The 12,831-nt window shown below is 40.5% G+C and overlaps 1 protein-coding gene across 12 annotated transcripts in view; it reads left to right on the forward strand.

The window, feature by feature from the left end:
• UNC79 (unc-79 homolog, NALCN channel complex subunit) overlaps nucleotides 1–12,831 on the forward strand; it is a 239,232-nt gene that overhangs the window by 154,500 nt on the left and 71,901 nt on the right. For 8 of the 12 annotated variants that reach the window (XM_072839735.1, XM_072839727.1, XM_072839734.1 and 5 more), the window contains 2 exons: nucleotides 2,237–2,386; nucleotides 2,967–4,151. In XM_072839735.1, coding sequence (XP_072695836.1) covers nucleotides 2,237–2,386; nucleotides 2,967–4,151 — 1,335 coding nt within the window. The remainder of the gene's footprint in view (nucleotides 1–2,236; nucleotides 2,387–2,966; nucleotides 4,152–12,831) is intronic. The other 4 variants (XM_072839729.1, XM_072839732.1, XM_072839736.1 and 1 more) reach the window with 2 other exon arrangements.

A 12,831-nucleotide genomic window follows, 5' to 3' on the forward strand; every position in this document is an offset into this window, starting at 1 on the left:
AAAAAAAATTGCTGTTTGGTTAAGGAGCCTTTGTAAGCCTTGCCCTATGTGTTGGAAGCATCTTGTTTTGGGCCGTGAAGTAAATCTTGGTACTCGGTGGAGCCATGATCTTGTCTCTAGTTTGCTTCTGAACTTTGTGCTCACAGATTTGAATGGAATTTAAATTTGCTGAAATGTTTCTTCCTATCCTCCTTGTTTAATAAGAAAATGGTTTAAGGCAACAATAATGAAATTTTTTTCTGCATAGGTTTAAATTATTTCTAGTATCAACACCTTTTATATTGATAGCTTTTCTGCAAAGGAGGCAGTCAAATGAAACTTTAGATAGAGTAAAATCCCAACCAGGATTTTTTCGGGTGAGAACTGTCTTTAGTATAAGTCACAAGGTGTCTAGACTCTTATAAAAGGTGGCATCATCTAATCTAATCCTGGGAGAAAGCCAAGCACCCCATGACCCTTTGTGGTTTAGTAGATTCTGACTTGGTAGGACTGCTCTAGAAATAACCTCACTAGGATGGATCGAAGCTAGTGTTCATTTATTGCTAAAAGATCCAAGAATCTAGGTTGGCCACAGACAGAACTGTGAGAATGAAGTTCTTTAAGTTCTGGTGCAATTCAGAACTTTCCTGAAGAATATCTTGTCTACCAGCTTAGGTCCCAGTTTCTGGAAAATTGGATAGAGTGCATCAAAGTATAGCTGTCCTCAATCCAGGCTCAGTGTTTGGACCAATCTCAGAAAAGCCTCTCTGAAGGGGAGGAGCCATCTCCAAGTCCTTCCATCTCTCATTTAGGACATTTGAGAATTATTTCAAAATCATGTAATGGAAGTCACACAACCACTTCCTTGAAAAACTGTATTTTTCAAAAGGGAATATATTTTTTAAAGGATATAAAGAAATAAAACAGATTATAGTGTTGCATCTTCCCAGGAACATGGGAACTTGATAGGCTTTGTCATCTTTGCAGAAGTTCACCAGGAGTTTTGTATCATTTTGATCATTAACACTCATTTTTTTTATTTGACTAAAGATTAGTATGATTATTTTATCTATCATCTGCTGCTTCAAATTTTACTTAGTTGTAGAGTCTTGTGTTTGAGGACAGGATTAGTCCTTAAAATTTGGCTCTCTTCTTATACAACTCCCTGAATACTCAAGAAATCTTAGTCATAATCACACACACCTGAGCCTCATTTTATCATATAGATAGATATAAAATAGGCCAAATACTATGGCTTCATGATATTCATCTTGAATTCCATTTATTGTGGTATGAAGTGCATTTTTGTAGCTTTTTTAATTCTACTTTGTACCAAATTTTGGCCTTTCCAAAGGATGAAAGAAGAAATATTATTAAGTGAACTCTATGGGTTGCAACATAGCAACCCTTTCCTCATTAATGTATTTATGACTTTACCTTTGGTTTAAAAGTGGCCAAATAGAGATAAAAGAGTACACAGAAATAATTTTGCTAGGCACTCTAAGTGACAGATTTGTCTACAGAGCCTCAGTATCGTCAAAGAGTCTCTAGGATGCATAATAGTTACATGTGGCAAACTCCACAGAGAAGGGTCTGACTTTAATATGGGGGAATGTTATTTTTTGTTTTCTTTTTCCTTTGTTTACTTTTTCAGTCCATAATCATTTGTGGAGCTTTTGAAATGACCAGTGGCTTTTCTAAGCTTTTCTGTGTGTTGTGTGTTTCATTACCAAGTGTAGAGTACAGTATTTTGCATTCACAAAGTATAAGGTGCATGTACTGTTAGGCTGTGTCTATGCCAGTTCTCACATCCCAGGAAGGCTTATATATTTTTGGAAAGGGCGAGATCTACTCATTTTGTTCAATTTTCTTTTGCCAAATTAGTCTGAAATTCACTCAAAGCAGGCATGTTCAGAGATTCTCAAAATGTCAGAGATTCTCAAAATGTGTGTGTGTTATCTGATTTTAAGAGCAGTGGAAAAATTTCCCCATGAAGGCCCTATTGGAATATTGACATGCCTCTCTTGAAAATGCTGCCAGTTGTCACATGGAAAACGAGAGGCAACCTTGTAACAGGTTGCTCAATCAACATTTGGATAATTTGACATCTGAATGAAATACCAATGGCCAGAACTTGAGCTGGTGTAGCGATTAGCCCAGACTTGTTCCCTCATGCTTTCATTGAAATGCTTGTGTAGACACAGCCTAAGAGAGAGTAACCTCCCAAGTGTAATTTTGACTTTCTCTCCCCAATTAGAAGAAGATAGTGTTTTTGATGAATCTGATATTCATGATACACCTACTGGACCCTGCAATAAAGAGTCTCAAACTTTTTTTGCAAGATTGAAAAGGATAGGCGGCAGCAAAATGGTGAAATATCAGCCGGTTGAGATGAATGTTCAGAGAAGTATGAATTTTTTCCTCTTAGTAATTTTATGCAGAAATGTTGTACTCTACCGTTTGTTTGGGGTGAAATCTTAATTTTATTATGTTACTACACATTTTAATACTGTTGATTTTATATATATGTATGCACAAACAGTATATATATATCCACACTTATATATATACGTGACTTGACAGATACATCATTAACGTCATGATCGTCTTAGAGGGCCATTGCTTGATTTGATTTGTTGCAAAATGTTTGCTTCTCTTCCACACGAATTGAATACAGTTTCCCAGATCTGCCTCAGCCCAAAAGCGATCCCCTCTCCTGTGCACAAATGAATAGAGCTGAGGAATTATCCTGAAGTCTTATTTTGGAAATAAGATCTTAAACTGCCATTTCGGGTTCTCTCATTCCAGAGTTTTCTGGTTTTTGCAATTAGAATGAAACTACAAAACTTGGCCAGAAAGTCAGTTTTACCTCCTGTTGGAGCTGGGATTGTGATTATGATTTATGCCAGTTGTATGCCCAAGTATGAGGGGAAAAGAGTGGTGGCATCTCCAAGTAAAATAGTACTAGCTCTTTCTGTTTTAATCAGGTGAAATAGAATTGGCCGAATATAGAGAAACGGGTGCATTACAAGACAGCATTCTACACTGTGTGAGAGAAGAAAGCATTCAGAAAAAAAAGCTGCGCTCTTTAAAACAAAAATCTCTTGATATAGGGAATGCAGACTCCCTCTTGTTTACATTAGACGAGCACCGGAGGAAGTCCTGCATAGACCGGTGCGACATAGATAAGCCTCCTGCCCATGCTGCTTATGTCATGCAAAGGCATGACCATGGTCGCCCCAGGCAGAATTCGGCTACGAGGCCTGACGACACTGAAGGCCCCGAGAACCCAGCAATGGAAAGCTTCCAAGAGACTCGCAGGCCTGTCATACCCGAAGTTAGGTTAAACTGCATGGAGACGTTTGAGGTCAAAGTAGATTCTCCTCTTAAACCTGCTCCGAAAGAGGATTTAGACCTGATAGATTTGTCCTCTGACTCAACATCTGGACCTGAAAAGTGCTCGGTGCTGTCCACGTCCGACAGCGACTCTCTTGTGTTCGAGCCTCTTCCCCCTCTCCGCATTGTAGAGAGCGACGAGGAAGAGGAGACCATGGACCAGGGAAATGATGGTGCCTCCGGTCAAAACGCTGCCTCCTCCCCTTCCGCCCCCAGCCCCCACTCTGTCCTCAGCCTCAGCACAGCCCCGCTCGTGCAAGTAAGTGTGGAGGATTGTTCCAAAGACTTCTCTTCCAAGGACTCAGGAAATAACCAGTCAGCAGGTGCCACGGACTCTGAAGAACTTTCGAAGCCGGAGGAGCCACAGGACCTTTCCTGTGGCAGCCCACTCACGCTCAAACAAAAGCGAGACCTCCTTCAGAAGTCCTATGCTCTCCCTGAGGTGTCCCTGGACGACAACCCCGAGCCCAGCATCGGGGAGGAGAAGCCCGGTGAGCTGATGCCAAGTTCAGGGACGAAAACCGTCCTTCTCAAAGTCCCCGAGGATACCGAGAACCCAACAGAAAGTGAGAAGCCCGACACCAGTGCCGAGTCGGACACAGAGCAGAATCCTGAGAGGAAGGCAGAAGAGGAGGGAGCTGAGGAATCTGAATTCAAGATCCAGATTGTTCCCAGGCAGAGGAAACAGAGGAAGATCGCTGTCAGTGCCATCCAGAGAGAGTACCTAGACATCTCCTTCAACATTCTAGACAAGCTGGGAGAGCAGAAAGATCCAGGTAAGCTCGTCTCTATTCTTCCTCCCAGCCCGACATGCAGGTTTGTGCATCTTTCTCATCCAGGTCTCAGCACCGGGTATGCATCAAACTCTCAATCTTATAATGTCAGACAGTGACATTATAATTGCTTTGGAGTCACTCTGAATCCTTCCTGCTTCCCAAAGCATGTTGGATTCAGATGTGATTCTACTGGCTCCATGAATGTTTCTGAATCGTTGTTTCTAAACTTTATCGTCCATTCTTGACCATCCTTGGCACTAAGAGGAAGTGGTTAATTCATAGCAAGATATCTCAGATATCATCTCAGCCTTCCTCAAATTGCAAAAGTCATCAATTTGAATTCTTTCTGCCTTCTTTGTTTTCTCATGCTTTAGCAAGCTTTGATACGTAGTCCAAAGAAGGAACAAACATGAACAGTTAAAATAAAGCACAGAGTGCTTAGAATGGTTAAGAATGGAATATAATCATGTAGGGTCCACAGTGGATCACATACTCTAACCAAATGTCAGCAGTCTGGTGGACATTGTGTGTGTTCAGGAACTGAAAACCCCACTTGCAACCTACCCCCTCATTCACGGGCACCACTTGATGGTGAAGTTGTTATGGCACGTGGATTTCCTGCCTCAGGGGTCATTTCTTGCCTCTCCTTGGAGGCACTGTTTTTAAGAAAGATAATTTGAAAAAAGCAGCAAGCTCATGGTGTACTTCATCCTAAAGCAGTCTTTTGTAGTATTACCATAATGCTGATTGCAACACTTCATGTCTCAGCTCTGATCTTAAAAAAAAAAAAAAAAAAAGAATGTGACTCTTTAGAAAAAATGAAATTGGCCAGGAATGATCATTGTAATAGATTCATAACTTGTGGACCGCTGAGAACTGTCAAAGATCTTGGAGATTTATAGTGTAAAATCTATCCTTTTCTGTAAGAGGAGACGGACGCTCTGAGGAAGTAACGTGCCTGGGTCCCACGGATAGGGAGTAGCTGTACCAGGACTATTGTCCTGATTCTAGTCCTTCCTCTCCCACTGCTCCACACAAAAGCAACTCCTAAGACAAGGGATTCAGATCTTTGATTTGCCCCGGCATTCCCTGAGAGTTCCAGCTGTTCACTACCTCCCAGAGCAGAGCTGTGTACCTCAAAGGTGCTCTGTAAAAATCTGTTGAATGAACGTTAGTATATTTGGAAAGGGTTATGCTCCAGCCAGGCAGGTGGAAGAATAAGAGCCTGTAATAATAGAGTTTAAGAAGATTTCTAGGGAAACTGGGATACCTTCTTATTGTTTGGACCCAGGAAAATTGCTACATATAGATGGAAAAAAGCATTGACCTACAGACTATAGAGGTCTATAGAGTGGATATTTAAGAAACCATGTAAGTCTATAGAGTCTGTGTGTGTGATATATCGGTTGTAGTGTGTGAGTGTGTGTGTGTGTTGCCTCCTTTATCCATCCTATATCAGATTGTTTCCCAGGCTACCAGGGAGGAGATTGGTTTCATATTAATATGCCTGTTACCAGGACAAGAAGAAAGCATCTAATAATTATGATAATATGTTTTTTAAATATGTATATGTGATACTGTCATAATAGTTTTATATCTGTGTAGTGTCCTACCTGCCACAGACACACTGATCTGTCCTCCCTCCCTTACTGGGTACTGGAAGGATGCCTAGGCTCAGAGTAAGACACAGGCTTCCCTAGACCTTCTTGCCTCTGTCAGTTGCAGTAGAGGGAGGCCCAGATATCTACAGCTTCTAGTCCTTCCAAACTCAGAGCCTTGCCACTCACTGCTGATTGCCTTGAGCTACCAGGTCTGATTGCATCATGCACTTTCTCTCTGTTTGTATCAGACTCAGGTCACTTTTCTAATTTCCATAAGGCGCTACACATCTCCTGTTCTGAACTTTTGTCTTACCTTATGCTAGCTACTGAAACCCTTCCTCCATCCTTCATGAGCAAAGTCCCTATATGCTCTCTCATCTGACTACTCTCTTCACACCCTAGTCTAGAGGAAACCCGACTCTGCCCCCAAGGACACTGCTTCCCTCACTACCCCTGGGCTTGGGTGAGAGGTCAGCACCTTCCTTGCTTACAGCTGCCCCTTTCAGACCATTCCTACCTTGTCTCAAAAAAACCCAAAACAAACAAACAAACAAACAAACAAAACCAACTCTGAACCTCATCTTACTGACCCTTGATTTTTTTTTTTTTTTTTTTTTTTTTTTGAAAATCGGGTGACAATTTGACCCCTGTCTCTTTTTTCACTCTTGTCTAAACTGTTTCTGGCTAAATTCTTATTGATTCCAATATTAGAGTAGATGACCCTTCTGATGCTCTGGTTTCTCAGTTCCTTGAATTCATCTTCTATAGTGATTTTGTTTTTATCCTACTCCCTAGCTCAGCTGTTTGTTCTCATGTTCATAACACAGACCTTGTTTTTACTAACAACTGCAGCCTTTCTACAGTGTCATTCTCATGCCTCCTGTCCTCTGAGTTCCATTTCCTCTCTCTCTGGACAACCCTGTGTTGGTCCTACTATCTTTCATGTCCCTCCCCTACTTGATGTCTTCTGTCCTCCTTACTCAGGTCAATCAGTATAGCTCTCCGTCCCTGAACCCTCTCTGTCCTTCACTTTTTCAGACTCTTACTTAAACACAATCCTTGTCATATCCATCTTTCCATCTACCAACACCCGTACCTATCCAATGAGTGTGACTGGAGAAAAACACATAATATTGACTAGGTCTCATTTTAAGTTCATGGCCATAGATCTCAATGAGGCCTTAAAATACCTGTCAATCATATATTTCCCTGGGTAAAATCACGTTTCCATTCTCCCAAGTGACTATTTCATGGTGAATTGTCTTTCCAAACTCTATAGACTTTCAATTGTCTTTCCAAACTTAAATCTTCCTATTTGACGTAATCAGAAGAACTTTCCACAGCTTCCTACCACCTCATTTGCCTGCCTTCCAGCATCTGTACTTGTACACCTGGCCTTTGTGGCAGGGTCTGGTTTTACTGGTTAAAGCCAGCCTTTCCACATGTGAACAAGATTCCATTTCTCTTACCTACTCAAGAATATTGGCCTGGAAATTCTCTTTTTTCTCCCCCCACCCAAACCTTAGTTTTTTCTTCCTAAGATATTCTTTTTTCCCCCCTAAGATATTCTTTTTATTTTTTCCCCTAAGATATTCTTGACTAGGATATACGAACATAATCTTTTTTCTTTTTTTTTTTTAATTTATTTTTTATTGGTGTTCAATTTACAAACATACAGAATAACACCCAGTGCCCGTCACCCATTCACTCCCACCCCCCGCCCTCCTCCCCTTCTACCACCCCTAGTTCGTTTCCCAGAGTTAGCAGTCTTTATGTTCTGTCTCCCTTTCTGATATTTCCCACACATTTCTTCTCCCTTCCCTTATATTCCCTTTCACTATTATTTATATTCCCCAAATGAATGAGAACATATAATGTTTGTCCTTCTCCGACTGACTTACTTCACTCAGCATAATACCCTCCAGTTCCATCCACGTTGAAGCAAATGGTGGGTATTTGTCATTTCTAATAGCTGAGTAATATTCCATTGTATACATAAACCACATCTTCTTTATCCATTCATCTTTCGTTGGACACCGAGGCTCCTTCCACAGTTTGGCTATCGTGGCCATTGCTGCTAGAAACATCGGGGTGCAGGTGTCCCGGCGTTTCATTGCATTTGTATCTTTGGGGTAAATCCCCAACAGTGCAATTGCTGGGTCGTAGGGCAGGTATATTTTTAACTGTTTGAGGAACCTCCACACAGTTTTCCAGAGTGGCTGCACCAGTTCACATTCCCACCAACAGTGTAAGAGGGTTCCCTTTTCTCCGCATCCTCTCCAACATTTGTTGTTTCCTGCCTTGTTAATTTTCCCCATTCTCACTGGTGTGAGGTGGTATCTCATTGTAGTTTTGATTTGTATTTCCCTGATGGCAAGTGATGCAGAACATTTTCTCATATGCATGTTGGCCATGTCTATGTCTTCCTCTGTGAGATTTCTGTTCATGTCTTTTGCCCATTTCATGATTGGATTGTTTGTTTCTTTGGTGTTGAGTTTAATAAGTTCTTTATAGATCTTGGAAACTAGCCCTTTATCTGATATGTCATTTGCAAATATCTTCTCCCATTCTGTAGGTTGTCTTTGAGTTTTGTTGACTGTATCCTTTGCTGTGCAAAAGCTTCTTATCTTGATGAAGTCCCAATAGTTCATTTTTGCTTTTGTTTCTTTTGCCTTCGTGGATGTATCTTGCAAGAAGTTACTATGGCCGAGTTCAAAAAGGGTGTTGCCTGTGTTCTTCTCTAGGATTTTGATGGAATCTTGTCTCACATTTAGATCTTTCATCCATTTTGAGTTTATCTTTGTGTATGGTGCAAGAGAGTGGTCTAGTTTCATTCTTCTGCATGTGGATGTCCAATTTTCCCAGCACCATTTATTGAAGAGACTGTCTTTCTTCCAATGGATAGTCTTTCCTCCTTTATCGAATATTAGTTGACCATAAAGTTCAGGGTCCACTTCTGGATTCTCTATTCTGTTCCACTGATCTATGTGTCTGTTTTTGTGCCAGTACCACACTGTCTTGATGACCACAGCTTTGTAGTACAACCTGAAATCTGGCATTGTGATGCCCCCAGATATGGTTTTCTTTTTTAAAATTCCCCTGGCTATTCGGGGTCTTTTCTGATTCCACACAAATCTTAAAATAATTTGTTCTAACTCTCTGAAGAAAGTCCATGGTATTTTGATAGGGATTTCATTAAAAGTGTAATTTGCCCTGGGTAACATTGACATTTTCACAATATTAATTCTGCCAATCCATGAGCATGGAATATTTTTCCATCTCTTTGTGTCTTCCTCAATTTCTTTCAGAAGTGTTCTATAGTTTTGAGGGTATAGATCCTTTACATCTTTGGTTAGGTTTATTCCTAGGTATCTTATGCTTTTGGGTGCAATTGTAAATGGGATTGACTCCTTAATTTCTCTTTCTTCAGTCTCATTGTTAGTGTATAGAAATGCCACTGACTTCTGGGCATTGATTTTGTATCCTGCCACGCTACCGAATTGATGTATGAGTTCTAGCAATCTTGGGGTGGAGACTTTTGGGTTTTCTATGTAGAGTATCATGTCATTGGCGAAGAGGGAGAGTTTGACTTCTTCTTTGCCAATTTGAATGCCTTTAATGTCTTTTTGTTGTCTGATTGCTGAGGCTAGGACTTCCAGTACTATGTTGAACAGCAGTGGTGAGAGTGGACATCCCTGTCTTGTTCCTGATCTTAGGGGAAAGGCTCCTAGTGCTTCCCCATTGAGAATGATATTTGCTGTGGGCTTTCATTGATGGCTTTTAAGATGTCGAGGAATGTTCCCTCTATCCCTATACTCTGAAGAGTTTTGATCAGGAATGGATGCTGTATTTTGTCAAATGCTTTCTCTGCATCCAATGAGAGGATCATATGGTTCTTGGTTTTTCTCTTGCTGATATGATGAATCACATTGATTGTTTTACGGGTGTTGAACCAGCCTTGTGTCCCAGGGATAAATCCTACTTGGTCATGGTGAATAATTTTCTTAATGTACTGTTGGATCCTATTGGCCAGTATCTTGTTGAGAATTTTTGCATCCATGTTCATCAGGGATATTGGTCTGTAATTCTCCTTTTTGGTGGGGTCTTTGTCTGGCTTTGGAATTAAGGTGATGCTGGCTTCATAGAACGAATTTGGAAGTACTCCATCTCTTTCTATCTTTCCAAACAGCTTTAGGAGAATAGGTATGATTTCTTCTTTAAACGTTTGATAAAATTCCCCTGGGAAGCCATCTGGCCCTGGACTCTTGTGTCTTGGGAGGTTTTTGATGACTGCTTCAATTTCCTCCCTGGTTATTGGCCTGTTCAGGTTTTCTATTTCTTCCTGTTCCAGTTTTGGTAGTTTGTGGCTTTCCAGGAATGCATCCATTTCTTCTAGATTGCCTAATTTATTGGCGTATAGCTGTTCATAATATGTTTTTAAAATCGTTTGTATTTCCTTGGTGTTGGTAGTGATCTCTCCTTTCTCATTCATGATTTTATTAATTTGAGTCTTCTCTCTCTTCTTTTTAATAAGGCTGGCTAATGGTTTATCTATCTTATTAATTCTTTCAAAGAACCAACTCCTGGTTCTGTTGATCTGTTCCACAGTTCTTCTGGTCTCGATTTCGTTGAGTTCTGCTCGAATCTTTATTAACTCCCTTCTTCTCTTGGGTGTAGGATCTATTTGCTGTTTTTTCTCTAGCTCCTTTATGTGTAAGGTTAGCTTTTGTATTTGAGTTCTTTCCAGTTTTTGAATGGATGCTTGTATTGCGATGTATTTCCCCCTTAGGACTGCTTTTGCTGCATCCCAAAGATTTTGAACGGTTGTATCTTCATTCTCATTAGTTTCCATGAATCTTTTTAATTCTTCCTTAATTTCCTGGTTGACCCTTTTATCTTTTAGCAGGATGGTCCTTAACCTCCACGTGTTTGAGGTCCTTCCAAACTTCTTGTTGTGATTTAGTTCTAATTTCAAGGCATTATGGTCTGAGAATATGCAGGGGACGATCCCAATCTTTTGGTATCGGTTCAGACCCGATTTGTGACCCAGTATGTGGTCTATTCTGGAGAAAGTTCCATGTGCGCTTGAGAAGAATGTGTATTCAGTTGAGTTTGGATGTAAAGTTCTGTAGATATCTGTGAAATCCATCTGGTCCAGTGTATCATTTAAAGCTCTCGTTTCTTTGGAGATGTTGTGCTTAGAAGACCTATCGAGTATAGAAAGAGCTAGATTGAAGTCACCAAGTATAAGTGTATTATTATCTAAGTATTTCTTCACTTTGGTTAATAATTGATTTATATATTTGGCAGCTCCCACATTCGGAGCATATATATTGAGGATTGTTAAGTCCTCTTGTTGAATAGATCCTTTAAGTATGATATAGTGTCCCTCTTCATCTCTCACTACAGTCTTTGGGGTAAATTTTAGTTTATCTGATATAAGGATGGCTACCCCTGCTTTCTTTTGAGGACCATTCGAATGGTAAATGGTTCTCCAACCTTTTATTTTCAGGCTGTAGGTGTCCTTCTGTCTAAAATGAGTCTCTTGTAGACAGCAAATAGATGGGTCCTGCTTTTTTATCCAGTCTGAAACCCTGCGCCTTTTGATGGGGTCATTAAGCCCGTTCACATTCAGAGTTACTATTGAGAGATATGAGTTTAGTGTCATCATGATATCTATTCAGTCCTTCTTTTTGTGGACTGTTCCACTGAACTTCTTCTTAAAGGGGAATTTTAAGAGTCCCCCTTAAAATTTCTTGCAGAGCTGGTTTGGAGGTCACATATTCTTTTAGTTGCTGCCTGTCTTGGAAGCTCTTTATCTCTCCTTCCATTTTGAATGAGAGCCTTGCTGGATAAAGTATTCTTGGTTGCATGTTCTTCTCATTTAGGACCCTGAATATATCCTGCCAGCCCTTTCTGGCCTGCCAGGTCTCTGTGGAGAGGTCTGCTGTTACCCTAATACTCCTCCCCATAAAAGTCAGGGATTTCTTGTCTCTTGCTGCTTTAAGGATCTTCTCCTTATCTTTGGAATTTGCAAGCTTCACAATTAAATGTCGAGGTGTTGAACGGTTTTTATTGATTTTAGGGGGGGATCTCTCTATTTCCTGGATCTGAATGCCTGTTTCCCTTCCCAGATTAGGAAAGTTTTCAGCTAGAATTTGTTCAAATACATATTCTGGCCCTCTGTCCCTTTCGGCGCCCTCGGGAACCCCAATTAAACGTAGGTTTTTCTTCCTCAGGCTGTCGTTTATTTCCCTTAATCTATCTTCATGGTCTTTTAATTGTTTGTCTCTTTTTTCCTCAGTTTCCCTCTTTGCTATCAACTTGTCTTCTATGTCACTCACTCGTTCTTCCACCTCGTTAACCCTCGTCGTTAGGACTTCTAGTTTGGATTGCATCTCATTCAATTGATTTTTAATTTCTGCCTGATTAGCTCTAAATTCTGCAGTCATGAAGTCTCTTGAGTCCTTTATACTTTTTTCTAGAGCCACCAGTAGCTGTATAATAGTGCTTCTGAATTGGCTTTCTGACATTGAATTGTAATCCAGATTTTGTAACTCTGTGGGAGAGAGGACTGTTTCTGATTCTTTCTTTTGAGGTGAGGTTTTCCTTCTAGTCATTTTGCTCAGTGCAGAGTGGCCAAAAGCAAGTTGTATTGGGAAAAAGAGAAAAAGAGAGGAGAGAAAGAAGGAAAGAAAAGAGAAAGAGAAAAAAAAGGGAAGAGAAAAAAAAACGAAAGAAAAAAAAAGAAAAAGAGAAAGAAAAAGAAAGGAGAAAAAAAAGGGGGGGTGGGGGAAGGAAACAAATCAAAAAGCAAAACAAAACAAAACAAAAAAAAACAAAAAAAAAAAACCAAAAAAAAAAAAAAAAAAAAAAAAAGAACCACAGGGGAGTATCTACTGATTCTGTGTTCTTTAAGTCCCTTGGCTTCTCCTGGAAGTTGTCAGTCTAGCTGGTGTTCTGGGGGAGGGGCCTGTTGTGCTGATTTTCAGGTGTTAGCAGTTGGGGGAGCTGCTGTGCCCCTGCCTGGTGCAGGGCTCAGTGGGGGTTGTTTGCCCCGTGAGGCCGCAGGAGGAACA

The sequence above is a fragment of the Canis lupus genome, chromosome 9 (assembly GCF_048164855.1).
Source record: "Canis lupus baileyi chromosome 9, mCanLup2.hap1, whole genome shotgun sequence".
Classification (NCBI taxonomy): domain Eukaryota; kingdom Metazoa; phylum Chordata; class Mammalia; order Carnivora; family Canidae; genus Canis; species Canis lupus.